General features: G+C 44.9%; 1 protein-coding gene across 1 annotated transcript in view; it reads right to left on the bottom strand.

The window, feature by feature from the left end:
• GUCY2F (guanylate cyclase 2F, retinal) overlaps positions 1-15,743 on the bottom strand; it is a 43,603-nt gene extending 27,860 nt beyond the window's left edge. Inside the window, exons 1-4 of the mRNA XM_019530459.1 lie at positions 14,943-15,743; positions 11,098-11,399; positions 9,200-9,554; positions 3,860-3,944 (exon numbers count right to left, since the gene is read on the bottom strand). Of these exons, the coding sequence (XP_019386004.1) occupies positions 3,860-3,944; positions 9,200-9,554; positions 11,098-11,399; positions 14,943-15,687 (1,487 nt within the window). The 5' untranslated portion in view covers positions 15,688-15,743. The remainder of the gene's footprint in view (positions 1-3,859; positions 3,945-9,199; positions 9,555-11,097; positions 11,400-14,942) is intronic.
• Positions 15,744-20,418: the final 4,675 nt, after the last annotated feature.

Below are 20,418 nucleotides of genomic sequence, written 5' to 3'. Positions count from 1 at the left end.
TCCTGCAGCCATTTTTAAACATGTGAGAGCTTAATGCACATCACGCTGCAGTGTTTTAATTAGAGGGCTGCCTGGGAACCAGTCTAATTAAAATGCTCCCCTCCCACCTCTGGGCATGTGTATAGGCAACCCTAGTGTCAGGGTACTGTTACAGCACCTCATGGGACAGTTGCCCTGAGATAGCTGTCTGTTTTAGCTCCTAGTAGTGTCAGAGTGATGTTGTAGTCGTGATGGCCCAGAAATGGTGCGAGAGACAAGGATTTCTTACGGTGCTATCTTTTATTGGACCAACTATGTCACTGAGAGAAAATTAAACAAGCTTCTGAATGCAAGACATTGAATGTGAGACCTGAAAAAAAATGTCTTGCATTCAAAAGCCTCTCTAACTTTAGTCCCAATGACATAGTTGATTCAGTAAAAAATATCATCCTAAGACATCCTTGCTTCTTGATAGATCCTAGTGTAATTTATATTGATGTATAAAACCAATGCAAATGACATTGATATGGATCTCACATCTCCAGGTCCTGGGGGAACTGAGGTCCAGGTTAGTGATTCAAGTTCCTATTGATTTCATTTGAGTCAAGCTCAGACTCCTGGTAAAAAAAGCATGTGATTTGGCAACAGGCATTTGGCTTGTTAGCAAAAGTACTTACTGACAGGCCCTTTCAGAGAAGAACATACAAACAGCTTGGCAGGTATTTTCTGAACTGATGTAAAAAGACAACCTGCCAGCGTCCTGTCTGTGCTTCTGGGAACTGCTGAGTATCTGGGGAGAGTCAAGCTCCGATAACATTTCCCAGCTGGTTCCAGTTTAATCCAAGAGCCAACAAATCAAATCACTGAAATGAATGGAGCTGACTCCACTTGACACCATGGTTGAACTTGGCGCTGACTTTCTGCAGAGTTTCCCTGTTCCATCAGCTGCCCTGGATTCAGAGGGTTCATTTCAGAGGGAGGTGGAAATCAGGCTAAGGAAATCCAAGACTGCAACTTCCACTCGCTACTACTTCATGCTCCTTTAAGACTTGCTTTGATGTGTGCCATGCAGTTTGCATCCATTGTTTATATATCGCTTCTGGCTTTGCCCCCCTGAGCTCTATGAAGTGATTGGATTGTAAAGTATCTTCTGTAGAGCTAGAAGAGTGGGGCATGGCAAGAACAGAAATGAAAAGGCATTTTTAAGAGTTACGTATGAATGCTTAGACCGCAACGTATTTTTGTCTGACACCCATGTATGCAAGAAAGTCTTTGTTCTTCACGTACATGTTCCATCGGGGTATCAGTTAATCTAAGGATGCATGGGCTACATCTACTGAGATGTCTCCACTGACCTCCATGGGGCTCAGCTGGTTCCCACGACCTGGGGAGCCAGCCCTCTGAGGACTTAGACACATGATGTGTTTACTCTGGTATAACCTGCCTTTACACCTGTGTAAAGACTAAGTGGACACATAAGGCTAAATCCTCTTTCACCTTTGTGCACCTTAGTGGCACTTTTGTAGCCACGTCAGTGCCGTTTTTGGCATTTGCTGGTAGTTGGAGTCTATTTCTACCCCGGTAGAATAGGATCATCCAGGCCCCTGCTGGAAGGAGGGGATGAGAAGAGCCCTCCCATGTTTTCCCATAGGATAGTAGTCCACACACTTTCCTGCCTTGAGCAGGGGGCTTTTCTGCACCTTGTATTCAATATTCATTAGATTTCATAGATTTAATAGAAGTTAGGGCTGGAAGGGACCTAGGAAGATCATCGAGTCCAGCCCGCTGCCCCAGGGGCAGGAAGTCAGCTGGGGTCATAGATTGAATGAGTAATATTCATTAGACTAGATCAACAGCAGTGGGGTCAGAGGCCAGGGTCAGGATCCAGCTCCCTTCCCCTCCAGGGCAGCATCAAAGATAAAAAAAAGATACCCTGGAGATCTTTAAAAAATATCTTGACATGCATCTTGCTGGGGTCATCTGACCCTAGCAGTTTTTCCTGCCCAAGTGCAGGGGGCCTGGACCCGATAATCTCGTGAGGTCCCTACCAGACCCTAACATCTATGAATCAGTCCATACTCTCTCTCACACCATAGGCTGAGTGTTTATATACTCCCTTCCTTCGTGTCAGATCATCATCTCCTTCAGACTGTTGACTTTGGGGTTGAAAGTTCATCGTGACCCATAAGTGGCCTTACAAAAGCAAGGTCTGGTGCCTCTGGGAACAGCCTCCGCTAGAAGCAGTCAGCAAGCCTTGCTCTTATTTATACAGCTTAGTGGCTTGGAGACAGAGAGAGAGCAGGGTTTTTTTTAGTCAGGAAGGATTAAAGCAAAGTCCTTGGATCCTGCAGCTGGAAAGGGTCCAGAGGCAGCAGTGTGCTCAGGCAGAGGAGCAGGTTAGGATGCTACTCAATGCCAGGCACCCTGAGCTGGTGTGGGCAGCAGGGGCTATTGCACTTGGGAGAAAGATCAAAAATTCAAGAGATGCTTCTAACTGGGGGGTCCAGGGCTGGCCTGGGTTGGGAGGAGGAATCCATCCAACATACCTTGAATATTTGGCTCCAGGCCTCAGTGATTGGTATTTATTGATTGCCATTTATTAGGTATAGTTGGAAAGGAGAACAAGCCTTTTACGGCGTCATGACTGTGTCTGTGGTGATCAGCACGCTAGCGTCTGACCCTACGTGCACCCTGGAGCTGGTTTGCTGAAGCTGACCACGCGCTCCTTCCATGGGGCCTAGGGCATCAAGTACCAACAGGAGCCCCTCCTACCCCTTCTTCACTTAAATGATTTGGGGGTGGAAGTCCTGCTGTTGACTCCTCCATCCATCTTTCATGCTGTCCTTGTTACCTGTTTAGTTATAGTCACTGGTAAAAATAACAGAGCTAGCTGGAAGCAGAGAGAACTGGCAAAATGGACTGGATTGAAGCACACCCATAGCAACCGAAGGCCCCTATTCAGAGACGTTAGCAGCCAGGGTCTGCACCCTGGACTGGAGCAGCAGCAAGGCCAGGCTGGCAGGGGTAGCAGCTGCCTTTTCCATCCCCCTCCTCTCAGTGGGTGCCTGGGACAGGTGCCCTGGTTACCCACAACGTGGCTTGCTGCTACCCCTAGTTCTTCCCCCATTGAAATCAATGGCAAGGCTCCTACTGAAGTCAGCAATCCAGGATAAGCCCTTAAAGGCGCATACAGTGGCTGCCATTAACATGGTTGTATTTCATGTTCTTTGAAAGGAACGGAGATGGAGCTCTGGGGGCAGGGTTCAGCCAGAATAGGGGGTGTGAAAATTACTGTACAGGAGCAGACCAGCACTCCTTTAGAAACCCTGAGAATACCAGTAGCTGATGCTTCAGGGAAGAAACCCAGTAAGGAACAACGTGGAATAAGCAGAATAGCATTTAGCGTGGAAGATCCAAAGGCAGCACCGCACCGTTTGCAGTCTCCTCTACCTGAATAGGAGCAACAACTGCATACTTAGCACTTCCGCAGAACTAGTCACCTTCTGGGCACTTTAGAGTCATCAGCCAATTAATCCGCACAAAATCCCTGTGGGTGGATCGGTCACAGCCTAGCTATTGTACAAAACCCGGAGTGGATTAGTGCAACTCTGGGTCCTACGCAGGACATTACACAATCCGTGTAGCGCCAGGTTGTTCACGGAGCTGTGTGCAGCTGACAGTATTTGATCTGCACTGTCTACATGGAGAGGTCTGGGGCAGCTGGCGAGCAGATGTGGAGCAGTGGGGAACATAATAGAGATCTGGACCATTGCAGGAAGCTTCTGAGTGGCCTCAGGGCTACTGATGAAACTCTACCCCGAAACAGGAAAGAAGGGCAAGCAAGCAAGCATGCAATCAAAAATATTACTGCAGTGATCACCTGATGAGATGAGCAAGACCTGCACCGCACAGCACCAGGATAAATATCAGTACCAGTCCCAGCATCACCATCATAGGTTCAATACCTACGTGGAAGGGAGAAAACAGATCAGAAAGACTGTCGATTTTAGGAGATAGACAATGACGTGACCCCCTGCCCCCATGCTAGTGTTACAAAGCCGAGCACCCAAAAATGAGGGGCTGCCTTTTGGTGCTAATTTGGCCTTCTCGCATACATTAGGACAGGCTTGTCCAGCTAGCAGCCTACAGGCTGCATGCAGCCTCTGAGGACTTAACTCACAGCCCGTGGGCTCCCTCCTGGGTACCACTCCCAAGATCATTCCTGCTGCTGCTGGCACTAGTTTCTCTGGGCTCCCATTACCTCCTTCAGCTACTGCTTCCTACCCCTGCCCTTAGAGGTGAGGCATAGCATCCCTGGGACCTGGGGGAGCCCTTGGATGTGCAGCCTCTGGCCACTCACAAGAGGGACGGCCCTGAATAAGGACATGCCCTGGAATTACATCACCACATCCTGCTTTTGTCACTGGACCCCTACTTCATTCAGTGCACCAGATGTGCAGGAAAAAGTGTGTGACCACATGCATAAAGGCAGTATCATAGTGTGGATGGACTAAGCGACAGCATGAGGGCTGCACCATCAGCTTTTTATTCTCTCACTTGGAGTGCAACCATTTTCTGATGCAGCTTTTAATCCCTTTCCTAAGCTTTTATGAAGAAAAAAAATCCTAGAAACTACAATGCAAAATTTTCAGCACATGGACTCCCACTGACTGCCACATCGGTCATCTGAAGGGCTGGGACCTCTAGATCCATTGTGTTACTTGGTGAGCGAGACAACAGATTAACTGGCAGCAGTAGAAGGCTGTTATCTACCATGCATACCTCTCAGTAGAAAGGATGGAGCTCCATACATTGCCAGGACGTTTCATAGCTATGTGCCAGACGGCAAATGAAGGGTGAGGCTAGGGACTAGAGGGTTTAGTTCTGGTGTCTGTTGTGCCTTCCTTCTGCCTTACCTCCCCTAATCATCCCCTGGCTCCCCTCTGCCATTACCCCTTCCTAGCATCTGCCCATCAGCCCCCGTCTCTGCCCACCTACTTCTTCTCTCCTTTCTCCATCTCTTACTTATGTTCTCCCACTGTGTTGCTATCCTCATCTTCTCCTACTCTCCTACACTTCCCAATGAACTCCTCTCCCTTTTCTCCTGCTCATGTCCTGCTTTATCCCAGGTTCTTAGCTTCTCTCTCCCCCAAATTTCCCCTCTAGTCCCTCACCATTTACCAACCATATACAGCACAAGAGTTTTTTGGAAGTTTTACAACTTAGTGTACTTAAGTAGACCTGGGATACCAAAAGGCCAGCCCCACCAGCTGACACTAGGCCAACCCCACTGCCAGATTCAGAGTCCCTGCTCCAAAACATGAAGCTCCTACTATGTCTTTGTGAAGAGCTGCAAGATTTTTTTTTTTTAACACAGGGTAGACAGTACATTTGCCCTGACCCTGTCACTGAAACATTTACATTGAACTTAAATTTCAAAATAGGTCATCCAGAGGCATATTTATGGCCAAGGAATAGGTCACAGATATAATGGGAAATGTTGGGCAACCTACTGCGAATGGTGCTATTTCACCTGTAGCTACTAAACAGAGTTAGAGGGTTGTTCTCTTTCATATGTGTCATCTCTACATTTAGGCCACGCTGCTAGAAGTCCTGTATTGGTACAGGGCAACCTCTAGAACAAGAGTGTTTTGGCCCTTCAAGAGAAGATGGTGGCAGCTTGGGGCTTAGCCCTTCAAGGCAAAGGATTTGGGGAGATGTAGCCCCCAAGAGAGACTGGTGGGAGGCATTGGTCTAGGGCATGCGACAGAGGGATCATGTGGTTAGGACTACATAAAGGGAGGCATTGGGGCAGTTGCATGGAGCTGTGGGAGGCAGGAGGTAGAGAGTTGAAATGGGAGAAGACCAAGGCCTTGCGCAGGAGGGTGAGCCTTGTCTAGGGGTTTCCAGTCTGGGCCTCTCCACGAGAGCTGGAGGGGAGTAAGGCAGACCCCATGACGGAAAAGGACTATTGCAGTGAGAATACCAGACTGGCTTGAAGTCACAAGGGTAAGGCTGGGGGTGGGTGAAGGAACTGGGTTAGCTTTGGCTTAGGAGGAGAAGAGACTTTTCCAGGTGGAGGCTTCTCCCTCCGTGTCTTATCACTACCTCTGGCACTAGATTATAACCAGCTCCCTTAGAGATGGCGCTATCACTGAGGAGCTCCCATGAGATGTCATGATGTGTCTGCCTATGCGCTCTTGTAGCAATACAAGTGAGCTTAATTGCTAGGGCTTTAACCCTGAAAGAAACAACATTAAAATTCAACTGCTTTGCCATGCTCCTATTGCTATAGGAGGAAGCAGGTCTAACTACTTATACTGGCATCATTCGATACCCATATACCTGCTATGTCTATCTATCCCCTTACTGCATAAGCTTGCATCAGCTAATCTGGTGCCTCTATTCCTGACAGGCTTTAAACGAACCTAAACTATGGTGACATAACTCTGTTTGTTCCAGGAATAAGATGCCCTGGTTTAAAATGCTTTTGCCATGGAAAAAGGAGCAGACAAACAACACCGTTACAGCAGATTGAACCAATCTTCAGTAAGTTTCCCTTTCTTCCCTCTGTCTTCTATATGTCCATACCTTCTGTCACATGAGCCTGCCTGGAGCCCTATTATGTATCCCCAGTATGAGGGATATTATTTCTGTGTATAGACTGCTTTAGATAACAAGCTACACTTCCTGTGGTGGGTTCAGCCAGGAGATAGACTTAGACGTGATGTTGTCCCGCTTTAGCTACTAGTTATAGTAAATGAATTTAATTAATTGGTGCTCCCTCTTGTGTGTGGAGTCTCCTCTTAGATCTGATTTCAGCACTTTTTAAAGATCCATTTTCAATTGATTTCTTGCTGGTGTTAAGCCAGATCCTGGAAGCATCTCCTTAGCTCAAAATGATGTAGCTCAGCCTGAGCAGGGTCTTGATTTTGTGTAGCAGTTGCTCAGCATTGTGGTCATGTATATAGAAGAGACCCAGGGTTTGCTTTCAATGCCTCAATGAGGCCGTTATACTCTTTTAAAAAACAGCCAGACCAAAGTCAGCTTCTGCATGTCTAATATCACCACCAAGACCTGACTTGGTCATACTAGCTGGAGGCTGCCGCCTATGCTGTTCCAGAGAGAGAGGGTACTGGTGCTGTAAAATGGAAAAACCTTTACTGGGGATGGGATGTGGGCAGCATTATCGTATGCTCAGTTGGGAATCCCAGACCCGATGTCCACCTCTCTGCGTGGACACTGACCGGAAGCAAAGCACTATGCTATAGCACTGCATGCTTGCTGCACCTCGCTGCTCGGGTGAACAGAAAGCATTGATTCACAGCAGATGGCTAGCACTTAGCAGAAGAGTGCATTTTGTGTAGGACTCTCAAAACAACAGAAGCCAAAACTCATGACATCCTTTGGCGTGTCCCCCCTCTCCCATTTTCCTGATTTGCTGAATGGCAACATCAGTAAGCCTGTCTGTCTCAAGTACCACTGCAAGACGATGTCGAAACCAGAAATAGGACCCAGGAGCCATGCTCTTTCCTCCATTAGCCCAACCACTTGACAAAGCCTATCGTGAGCTAAAACCACGTGTCCAACCCTCTCCGACCAGGGGCCAGGCTGTGACCTGGATTGGATTCCACCAGTAAAAGTGAATCTTAGAAATAAAAGCTAACCACAATTGACAAATGTTTGAAGCTTCATATTTTTGAGTAGGTAGTAAGCACTAATTCTGATTCTTCAGTGAAACCAATGGTTGTAAGTGCAGCAGGACTGGCCCCTAAGTATAATTACAGAAATTGTCAGCATAACTCTGAAAGGTGGGATTATGATTTCTACCTAATGGATAAAGGCCAGGCCTATAGTTGTAAATCAATGTAGCGCTGACCACAGTAGGACTAGACTGCTATATACCCACTATTGGCCTGGCCAGGAAAAATAGGCATAATTCTGTGTTGCCACTAAATACGTTAACTGTAGCCTAAGAGTTATCCTCTCCTAGGGTTTTGGCTCTCTGATTGCACCCTTATTACTGCAGTGCAAAGGCAAAAAGGCAAGATTGGTACCAAATCTCCCACATATCCAGCCAGGCTTCAATGACTGCTATTACACAGAGCCTTTGATTGCCACCTCTGTAACCAACTACACCTCAAGTAATTTTCTGTGATTATTTTTTCTTGCTGAGATAAGTTTCAGTGATCCTTACAGCCCGCTAATTAGCTACGTGAAGAAGCTGCTGCTAATCGGGACAGCCAACCGATTTGGCCCTTTAATCCATTTGGTGCACAAAACAGTTATTGCCATTTAGGCCACAATATAAACTCTGCATGCGCTAATGCATGCACTTATTCAATTTTCAGTGAGGGATAAGCTTGCCTTAATTTACCATGGGGTGCGATCACATGCAGAGGCAGGTACTACGGAGTAGCTGATGCTGTGGAAATTCACACCTTAGCTTACTTTGCAGTCACCAATTCACCTACTGACTTCATAGCTGCATATTCACTTCTGCCTGAGTACATACCAGTTGAGGAACCGTGCTGCTAGGTACTCTACAAAGACACAGGAGAAGTCATCCTTGCCACTCACTGACCACAGTAGACACCGCAGCTGATAATCATTGACAATAAATGCATAGCAGCAATGAGTCTAAAACGATTTTGTATTCCTGTTTGCCACTGGGCACTGGGCTGTATCCCATAGAAACTCCCATAACTCATGGGGTAAGGGAAAAATATGCAATGCACAAACAGAGAAATGACTGCTGCATTCTAGTCTTCCCTGCTTTTCTCGGAGGTGGATGGGACTCTTCAAAATTGTACGGGGCTTAGGTGGAGCAGAGCAAGATGGCAGTTATTGTGCTATTAGGGGAAAGGACAGAGCAAGTGGAGGTCTGAAAATGGAGACCAAGGTTAGTGATGAAGAACGCGGCTGGGGGTGGGAGGAAGCCAGAACAGAGGCAAGGTGGCAAGAGAAGGTAACATTCAAAACTGGAACTTGTGCAGTCACAATCTGATGGGGTCACTTGAGATGGACCTTACTCACTGGCCGAGGTCCAGATATCCTGGACTTTCAGGCCATTTGACTTGGTACATGGTCATCTCTGTGGTGGACTAAGCCAAACGCTTGGGTCAGAACAAGTTTGCAGTTTGGGGAGGGTTCAGATCCTGGTCTTGGGTGTCTGCAGATTTGACCCACCTCGGCATAAATCCAATATTTCATATCTTACCTCCACTGCATACACCGTTCTGATCAAACCAGCAGCCGGAGTCTGGTCTCGGTGGGGATCCACCGGGGAAGTGTATCGGTCGGCCTAAGAACTGCACCGATTTAGCAGACATGTCCACCAAGTAGGCTGGAAATAGCTGGTTCCCTTGGCCCACTGTGTCCAATACCATATAGTTGTTCAGCCCCTGCCCTCCACTGTCTGTGCGTATCCTCTGGCTGAATCCAGGGAAGTCCAGGTTTTTGATGTTTTCTGACAGCATTGGTCCTGAAACTGGGTCCCCTTCCTTTTGAGCATTCTCAAGAGCCTTGGCCATGAAGTAGATGGCATCGTAGATTGTTCCAAAGAGTGGAGAGACCTGAAAACACAGTAGAAATTAAGTTAATGCTACACTGACACCAGTATCAAAGCCATCCCCCGCTTTCATCTAATTTAAAGCTCACAGTGGGCAGGGCGCTGGTCCGTGACTAAGGGGACAGGTTCGATTTCCTGCTTTGCCACCTGGGTGATTGTAGGGGTGTCTTCCTTTCCCTTGCCCATGCACTTCTCCAGGCAGAGTTTCACTGGGCACCATCCAATGGCTAAGATACATTCAAGGGACAGCGAGTGGCTGAATTTCTTTGCTAGGTGTCCTCCCTTGGCAGCCTAGCTATTGACCTGTAACCTGCACTCCTGTTCCTGTTTCCTTATGATTTGTCCCACAGAAGTAGTGGATGTACATTTGGTGACTTCCCTCAAGTCACTGCGGTGAGGGTTGCAGTTCCTGGGGGGCCTAGGCCTGCCATCAGCATATAACAATTAGATTTTGCTACACACTTTCTGTGCCTCCCAGGGTGAGTTGCTTAAGTGCTGCAATGACACATTATGTGAGACCCTAATTTAAAACCTTGAGCCAGCTGTTGCCTAATCCTGGCATCTAAATGCCAACATGAACATTTCCTAGGCCTCTAAAGTAATGGGGCTCCAAGTGGCTCTTAGCTAAACCCAAACGTATTAACGTGTGGATGCTTTTATTTCTTTCAAACAAGTTTTTACAAAGATGCTGTGAAACTGCTGTGTTGCAAGAAGGGCTGAGCCCACAACATTCATCTCTGCAGCCATTTTCAACATGTCACAAAGCATTTGGTCTTCTGAAGGGGCACCCCAGGGATTGCACCTGTGGGATCCCAGGGACCATGTAGCTTATCTCCACCATACCGGTAGGCCCTTCTTTCAAGGCACAGTTTGTTATTAAAGCCCACAAAATAATACCAGAATGGAGCTATTCCCTTAGACAAAGGAGGCTTTGAGGCCTAGAGGCTGTTCCCTTTTATCCTTCATTGCTGCTTCAGGGTCTGCTGCAGAAGCCTCCCCCCATCCAATCACATTCCCTGCTGTCCCACTGGTGATTTTTGTAATTAATTGGTTGATTGATCTCAAATGGGAGTAGTTGATTAGTTTTAGGTTAGGGTAGGCCAAACCCCCATTTTAAGATCCAGCTACCCAGTTACAATCATGGTGTAAAACCTCAAAACGCTGACCAAGCAATGTCGTTGCCTTACTGTTTCAACAAATCCATTGGGTCTCTTCCCTTCTGGACAAAGCTGAGTTCTGGTCCTACTGCATATAGCCCTTAATGGGCTCCCTCAAAGATGCCTTTTTATCCTCCATGACCTTCCAACACAGCTGTGCTGCTCAGGAGCAAAACAGCTGGGGTATCTTAAATGCAGTTTCTATTTGGGATAGAGGATTCTCGGTAACATCTTGCCAAAGTAATGTGGACAGTGTTTATTTCAAAGTGCACAACATATTTTTTCAAACACATCTAGCGTCCTCATCATTTGCTTGACACCTGGTTAATCAATGACCCCTCTATCCAACCCAGGGGTACAAGTGACTCCCAAGGTAGAAAAAGTGCTTACCTGTTCGGTTTCTAGCTCCATTGGGATTTCACCACTTTCTTTAGCTTCCCTGAATGCATCGTAAAATGTCCTTTCTTCAGCCTCCATTGTGATAGTCAGTACAGCATCATATGCCTCCTGGAGCTTACGGTTGTTGTCAAAAGCACTGAACGAATTGTTTTGGTAAGGGAGACTGTAAAGTAAAGTGTCATATGGAACAAAGACGTATCTTCCATCTGTTATTCCCATTTCATGAGCTCTTGTGAGCAAGGCCGCCTGTTCTTCCCCTCCGATGAGCACAGAATGCATGCACATAATGATAACTAAAACAAGAAATCATAGAGAGCGTTACTGAGTTTTCTTATTTCTGCACACAAAATAGCACCATAGAGAATGGACAGCCTGAGCTGAAACATCAAATCCAACACAGCTCCTTCCCACACATAATGCATTTGCCCAGGGGGCTGAGATCTGGTGGGCTGGTTAGCTGGAGGCTGGAAAATCTGAAGCTTGGGTCTATCTGTATGTGCTATAGAGCATGATGATTTTTTTTAGGGCGGCCACAAGCCAAGCATGCTGTCTGCTCAGGCCAACGATGGGGTATGCTGAGACTGTCAGCTCAGACGGCTCATACAAGCTGTAAGCGGGGAACACTGGGAAGAGATTCTGTGCAAAAAAGCAACTTCTTGGGCAGTGCAGGGACAAACCTAAAAGAGGAAAAAAAACTTTTTGTGAGTCTCTTTCTGCAGAGAGAAAGAAAGCAGAACTGCTGAGGTCTTTGTGGAAGGCCCTGGGACCTTGCTAAAGGTTCCTAGTGACTCCACTGGGCTTTGGATGGAGCCATAAAGATATCTCCACCCTACTCTCCTTAAATAAGCGTTGTGGGTTTCATGGTAGACTTCTTGGACTTGGATGGAAAGAAGGCAGGGCAGTGTGGCCACTTAGGAACTGTGAATAGTATTCATACCACTGGATGAAGCAGACTGTCACCTATGAAAGCTTATCACCTCTGAAGCACTTAGTCGCAAAGGTGCCATCCTGCCCTACCTCCTTCTTGACTGCAGGCTAACACAGCTAACTACCATGTGATAAGGTTATTTCTACTGTTTTAAGAAAATCTTAGACAAGCCCCTGTCTGGGATGTTTTGGATAAGGATGTTCCTGCCATGAGCAGGAGGTTGGACTAAATGACATCCTGAGGTCCTTTCCTGCCCTACTTTTCTATAATCCTAAAATTCAACACCTCTCTAGACTGTGTTGATTACACAGGCGACTGGTAGGGGATGCACAGGGGTGCACGTGCCCCCCCAGCAGCCGACACAGTAGGGCTGGTGCCCCCCTGACAGGATTGGTGGCTTCTGTGGGTGCCCCCGCTCCCCCACCCTTGTGAGATTCAGGAGGCACCAGTCACTCATGGTTGAGTATCATCAAGTTGCTGCAGGAGATGACTGCACAGCATGCATTTCTTTATCACAGTTAGCTAGGGAAATATTGTAAATGAAAGTTGTTCACCCAGAGATAGATTAGGAGGCATAAATTATTCAGAAGGAACTTGGTACCATTTTATTTTTAATTGTAGATAGAGTAGTATGACATGTTCACCTCAGAGCTGTAATGAATATGTCTACAAGGCAGACACGAGAAACCAGGGTAGCTACTGCAATTATAGGGCTGGAATCTAGCAACTGTCTCTATAATTAATTGTGCCTGACAGCACAAGCCCTCCCTATGAGGACTTCTGGAAGTCACTGTCTAAATCCAGCTCCGGGGTAGATGGTGTGATCTGATCACTGGCCAGGGGACCAAGAGGACCTTGAGTCCCAAATGTGGTTCTAACATTGACTTCTTGTGTGACCTCATACAAGCCTTTACTGTGCATCCGTGTCCTCATCAGCTAAAGGCAGATGATGGTCCTGTCCCTCACTGGGATGTAGTGAAGAATAGTGGTTAGACCAGAGCAAAAGGGTTTGAATTGGAAAGTGTTTACTTTCTTTTTTCACACAAGCTCAGTTGAATCCTGAATGTCTGAAGAGCACTGAGTAGGTGATTATGGCTAACAGGTGGATCAGTGAAGCCTCAGGCCAGGTTGGCTAAACTTGCCCTAGAGCTCAGACCTATACCACGCATTTATTTCTTCAGTTTGTCCTCCCTTTGGGGCCATTTACCACCCCTCTTCCTCTCTGTCTCACTTCAGCTACCAGTCCCAAATAAGGGTCTCTCTCTCCATCCCAATCTGACTCCTCAATTGTCGACTCATTCTAGGGTCACCTCCCTCCTTTTCTATGACAGTTTTGCCACCTACCATGACTGTGGAAGACCCTTCAAATTAGGGTTCCAGCAAACCAACTGAGGCCCCAAGTCAGCTCTTTTATTATAGCTGAAGCCCTGCTGGGGATTGCCCAGGATGCTTTGAGCTCTTCTAGTGCAAAAAGAAGCCCTCAGGCTTCTAGTGAAGGAAGGAAGGTCTATGGGACTGTCTTCCTTTCGCTCTGCCACCAACACCCTCATAGATCTAGCTGGAAGAAACTATATGACGCCGATGCCGTCTTTCTGAGGAGATGGCTGCATGCCACCCAGAGACGCATCCTACAAGCTCTCATCTCAATAGGAAGCTGAAATTCTAACTGTAGTGAGCCAAATGGTCTTTTAATCACAGGCGTACTCTGAGCCTGGACCCTCCAAGAGACACTATGCCCCAGGAAAGTTTGCCAGCCTTTGGGCAGAAGTGAGAATCAAGGAGCTGTGGCTGACCACTGGGTCGCTGGGGGTGAGGGGACCTCTTGTGTGCCTTCATACTGTGTATGCACCATTATACAATGGCCAGCCAAGATGTGGCCCTTTTCATCTGAGGAACAGCATTTGGATCTACTTCAAGTTTAAAACCACAAGGGTCTTGACTCCTTCCCCTCCCCTTGCACCGTTTCTGTCTTGGATAGGTGACACACCTGTGAGGACAACTCCCAAGTCACTGAATCTGAAACTTCAGCCTGAATCGGTCCTTTCATCCCAGACCAAATCTAAACCAATCCTAGGCTGAATTGTTGCGCCGCTTTCTTCACACACTCCTATTTTTGAGATTGTATTAGCTCCTGGTATATCATAGATTGTATTAGCTCCTGACATAAAACTCTTATTTCTAATGCTGGTATATCTATAACCTAAACTTCTAAATGCCCCTTCAGTTAGCAAAACATACCTCTGTGGCTCATCCTCTACAGCTATATCACTCCATTGTGTCTTTTAGGACCACAGTCCTAAAATATACAGCATTATGTCCATCCACTCTGAACAAAATAAGACAGGTCACAGAATTCATGCACCCAAGGACTTTGAGAAAGTAAGATATGAAATAGCAAGGAGGCAGCTATTTCATACGCCTTGGTACAGGATTTTCCTCATTGCTCCTGCCTTTCTGTAACAATGTGCTATCTCTGGATTCCATCTTCAGTCTAACTTTTTTATCACCATGGGAGCTTTGAAAGGATGTGCTCAGACTAAAGAATAGAAATGGTCAAAAGAAAAGGTGAACTGTATCTGGGATCTAACCAGCCAGTAGCCTCTTTGTACAATTTTCAAGGTCATTTTTAGATAGGCCTCTGCTAAATGTTATCTTCTCAAATGATCTGGGACAGATCTTCACCTGCTGTAAATCACTTCAGCTGTCTTTCCACAAGGAGTACTACAAGATGTTTGAATGTTTGAAGGAAGTTTCAGTTACAGACAGGTGCAATCCTGACTGCAGGAGTCAATACCAAAACTCCCATTGACTTTGATGGGGTTGGAATTGCACTCTGTATATTTTTAATCTTCTAGGTAAAATAGATGCCAAACTAGCAAACAAATAAAATAATATATAAAACACTTACTTCTAATGCTTTTAACGCCTGCAATCTCCTTCAAAGCCTTGTCAGTGTCTTTGTCCCCATTACCCATCGAGGTTACAATTCCTACAGGAAGTCCTTCATTCCTGAAAGCCCTAGCCAGCTGGTACGCAGTGTCCACCCAGATATCCTCCTTCGAAGAGATGATGCCAATGTGAGCCCAGTGAAAGTATTTCATTAAAATGAATAAAACTCTGATTGGGGAAGGCAAGGTCCTTGCAAGTGTAAGCTCATTTATGGCAGCATCCAGCTCAGAGTTGATGCACGTCCATGAAAAGATGGCTTTATTCCAATTATTCCCTAACAATGTAGCAACATCACAGTATCCAGGGTTCAGAGGGCCTACAAAAACTGATGAAACTATTTCAAAGTCAAGGAATCTAGCCAGGGCTTTGGACGTTTCACATCCTTCTTGTAGGATTATGTAATCCAACTCCTGGTCAAGATCTAGAGAAGGGTCCTCATTGATTCGGTCCACTGCTAACTTAGCAGCCACTTCAGGAAAGGCTTTGGAAAAGAAGGGGTCACAATCCCAGGGTCCTACTAGCCCCATTTTAAAGGCTTCACAATGTGCTGGACAGCTAAGCACGATTATGCCCAAAACCAGCCACCCCAGAGCCTCTAAAAATGAAGATGTCCGATAGGACCTCAAAACACTGGACTGATGCAATCTAATGTGCTTCCACAGCACCCGGAACAAGCTGTTAAAACACAGCGGGAGAAAGGACATTGTCTTACAGCAGGTTAGAGCCAAGCTGAATTCTTCAGGAGCCCATACGGCGTTCTGCCAGCTGTTGGAAGAAAAGCAGACTGCATTTACCTTTCTCGTGGTAAATTGTGTGTGTATGTGCAGCTGTTCTGTTTGAAAATGCATCACTCATTCATCATGATACAAGTTTAAGCATGCTTTCTAGGGGATACAAAAATTTGCTACTACAGTTTATACTCTTCTTTTTTCCATTATACTATTTTATTATATATTATATTATTGATATGTATTATTAATAACATTCATTATTATTAATCCTAACAATAAGTATCACAATAATAAATTGTCTTAGATTATATAATACTTATGATTAGAGAGATAAATGTACTTACATTCATTCTGAAATGCACAACCACTGTAATACTAAATCAGTAATTATTTTCATACCAGGAGGCATATTTTAAAATCCATATTGCCTTTGTTTATTGAAGCAAACTATATGAACCCAATTTATCCACTGAAATGAAACATTTAATTCTACTGAAGGGTGGATTGCAACCAAAAATAAAATCCATGAAAGAGAATATAAAGGTGAAATGGGAATGATCCCACAGTCTTTGCAGAACCTCTTACTGATTTTGAGTGTATGAAGAATGAAGGTTCAAATCCCATGTGTGCATAACTATAAAACACAAAGATCAAATGAGAACTTTTTGTAACTTAGTGTGCAGTGTGTTGTATTTTAAACCCAGGAAAATGAAGGACGGATAGAAAGATAATCACAGCGTGGAGAAAAAGAAGGATTAAGGTCTGTTAAGTAACACTCAAGCACAGAGACTGTAAAGGGATGTGCCATCATTATTCTTTTAAAATATAAAGATCAACTCCCACGAATACCCTGGGAATAGGAACCTTTCTAGTCACATCCAGGCTCCAACATCAGAAACCCACAGCAATTTCCCCACTTTTTTCTTTACAATAAAATGTCATTTTGTTTGAAAAGTTGGCTGATCAGAGTAGATTTGCTCTCTAAAATGAGCAGACACCCTCTACTCACCGGGTCACCAGTGCATTCTTGCAGCAGTGTTGCTATCCTAGATCATCTGTCCCCGAGATGCAAAATACAGAATTGCGGGGAACCCACGGTCCAGCATGTTCTAGAAATACGCTCCACAGATTCTGTAGCCCAAGGGAAATAATCCTCCTGAATAAATCACCCTACAGACAATCAGCTCCAGGTTAGCGGCAGGGCTACTTCCTGAAACCTGGTCCTGGTATAGGTAAAGGCAATGCATGTTCAGCACCAGGGACAGTTCTCGCCTTGGGACTCCTGATGGCTGATGATGATGAGTCTCCAAACACTCATTACATGGCACCGCATAGCTGAATAAAGGGGGTTGAATTCTCCACACCCCATGCAGAGTCCAAAGGCTTCCTGATCATACGTGGCACAAGTGATCCTCTGGTTCCAGGTGTTTTGTGTTGCGATATCCCCTCAAAGCCTACCCCCGACCCCAAATTCAGCCCCTGTGGGGCTCTAATGGTGCCCCCCTCTGAACTGTCTGTGCAGAGACTCACTCACATTTAACTTCAACCAGTAATTGCAGGCATGCCATATTAAGGCTCTGCCCTTGGATTAGTGGGATTTAGTTCTTGGGAGCTCCTTTTGTTGCACTGACCCCTGCAGCAGCTCCTTAAATCTCCCTGCATCCGCAGCGGGGACAACAACTGTTCTTTCCAGTAAGGGCTCGGCTCGGGGGAGGCCAGGGGGAGACTGTGCATTTCTATATCTGCACTAACTAGGAAGTCTCTGAAAATAATTTAGTAGCAGCTGTTGGACTGATCGCCCGTGGAATAGGCAGAAATGTCTTGTCCAGTCTTTTAGTTGCTCTGAATTGAAAGGGAGTTATTTTCCCATCAGCCAAAGCAACTGCTTAATGTGTAGTATAATCTATAATCACAACCAGTGATTCTGCAGAGCCTTTTTTTATTATAGTGAGAGGCTGTGTCTTTTCTCCTCATCTGCTCATTAGTTTCTTCTCACGGCCCCAGCAGTGTTTGTGAGAATGTACCTAATTTTAAAGAGTCAAGTAGTCCTACTGAATTCAGTGGGACTGCTCAGTGCTCATACGCTTAAAGTTGGATAAGTGCTTAGGAGCCAGGCAGACCTGAGGCCTATATTTAGAACGTTGCTTTCTAAGCTGCTATTTTGAGAAATAAGCACATTAAAGAGACAAGGTCTTATGTTTTGTGCAACAGGATATACTGCTAGGGTTGTTTTTTTAATAGGTAAATATTTAGATGGACATAGCGTTGTGTTCAAACAACAGAACTAAATTGCTTGCTGTTTGTAGCTTTGAAATATTATTTTTAAAACCCAGCTTTTTCCGCCAGGGATAAAAGCTTTTTGATTTTTAAATGAAAGCTGAGGACTGAGTTTACCTAATGTCAGCTTACAATTTTGGGATCTCATTATGCCTTTTTAAGCAAGATTAAAAAGCTATCTATTATCAAAAATATTCTCCCCATGTAAAATGTGTAAGACCCATGATTAACTCTGTTTATAACCTTTTTTTTCCGGATAAATTAAATAGATTGAGCTTCTAAGTCTCTTGTTATATATCGTGTTTTTGAGACTTTAAATCATTCTGGTATCTCTGAACCTTTTCTAATGTTTTAATGACTCCTCTGAAGTATGAATTTCAGAACTGGACACAGTTTTCAGTAATATAGCCTTCCCTGCCCAGAGCAGGGGGGCTGGACCTAGTGATCTCATGAGGTCCCTTCCAGCCCTAAAATTCTGTGAATCTGTGTGAATCTGTGAATGCCACTGCACAGCTCTACATCTGTAAGTCTTTCCTTTGTACATCTGTAAGTCTGGCTTCAGTAGTATTCAGAGTTTTAGAACAGATTTTGATGAAAAGGATAATTTCACATTTAAATGAGGCAATAAGTGGAATATAAAATAAAATGCAACATGGGTTTACCAAAGGCTGATCATGCTAGACTAGTAGGTAATAGTTTCTTTGATAAGGTAACTTACTTTCTAGATGCAAGAAATGTGGATCTTCTCATCTCTCAGGCCTTCAATGAAGCACTGATATGCTACCACACAGGAAATTATTAGGTAAGATGGAGAGATGAGGATTAGTAGAGGGGTTCTAATAGGGGAAAGGAGTTAACTCAAAAGGAGACAGCAATGTATTGGTTTGAAAGGGGAGATAATAGACCAAAGGAATGTTACTAGTGGAGTTCCTCAAGGATCAGTTTTGAGGTGGATCCTGTTTAAATATCTTCATTAATAACTTTGGCATGCATGAGGAGTGTACTGATAATATCTGTTTATTGGACAAAGTTGGGAAGTTGTATTTCAAATACCAGATGAAACAACTGGATGACTCTATGGACCAGAGGTAATATAAAAGGTATGAAACTCAATAGTATAGTCCTCAAGTGCAAGAGGATGCACTTGGGGACTAATAAATATTTTTGCTGGGAATTCATCAAGTAGAAATGTCTGAGGTGGACTTGGATGTATTAGTCATTCACAGCATGAGTATAAGCTGCCAATGTGATGCCATCTTGGAAAGGGTGATCCATAACACAGCAATTGAGATATTTCCAGTACAGGCAGAAATATTGGTGCCATTGTACAAGAACTTGGGTAGGGACCCATCTGGAATATTGTGTACAACTCCAGTCATCTGTGTTTAAAAAAGATTAAGTGAAACTGAAAATTGTATAGAAAAGGATTACTAGGATGATTGGAGGAATGGAGATCCTATCCATGAAAAGGAAACTGAAAAAACTTGGCTTGTGTAACTTAGCAAAGCAAAGGCTAAAGGGTGCACAGTGGCTGCCTATACATTGGGGAGTAAGCACCAAGTTGGAGAAAGCAAAGTTTAAGGTAAAAGACAGCACTGCTACAAGACTAAACGGGTATAAATAGAGACCAGGCACACGTTTTCAGCAAGAAATAAGAAGGTTTCTACCCCTCATAGCAATGAGATTCTGGAGGAGCCTCCTATAGGTGTGGTAGGATCAAAGACATACCAGGTTTTGGGATGGAGCTTGATATCATTTTGAAAAGGATTATATGAAGAGGCACCTGTGATGGTGTAAGATGGGCCTAAATGACTCCCAAAGTCCTTTCCAGTCCTGTGTTCCTCCAACTATGGTGCCCACCTTACAGAATTCAAAGTAGATTGTGTCAATAATTACCTTTCTCAACCAGACTAGTATTGTAGTTTCATACATAAAGTTGGTTGACAAGATCTATTATGTGTAAAGCCATATTGTCTGGAATTAATTATTCTTCCATCCTTTATTTCTTTACTGAGTGTGGCATGTATCAGGTTTTCTGTGATTGTGCCTTAGCTTGATTTCAAGCAAACTGAACTCTAGTCATCCCATTTACCCTTTATATATCTATCAATTGATCAATTGATCAATCAATAGATAGATATATACCTCCCCTTGTTTTTTCTCACAAGTATTTGACAACATGTTTCTGGCTTCAGTATGAGTTGGGAGAGGCCAGCACCTTTTGCAGGTCACAATCCATTTTGTGGGACCATGTTTTCTTCTCTAGTGAGAAACCTAAATTTCAGTGTCATATATCAAGATCTCTCTGCAGAGTACAACTGAAGAGTGCCATAGATTCAGACTCAGATTTCATAGATTTCATAGACGTTAGGGCTGGAAGGGATCTCGGGAGATCCTCAAGTCCAGCCCCCTGCCCAAAGGGCAGGA

The sequence above is a fragment of the Crocodylus porosus genome, unplaced genomic scaffold (assembly GCF_001723895.1).
Source record: "Crocodylus porosus isolate Cpor-Errol unplaced genomic scaffold, CroPor_comp1, whole genome shotgun sequence".
Taxonomy (NCBI): Eukaryota; Metazoa; Chordata; order Crocodylia; family Crocodylidae; genus Crocodylus; species Crocodylus porosus.
This window is presented reverse-complemented; position numbering and strand designations above follow the sequence as displayed.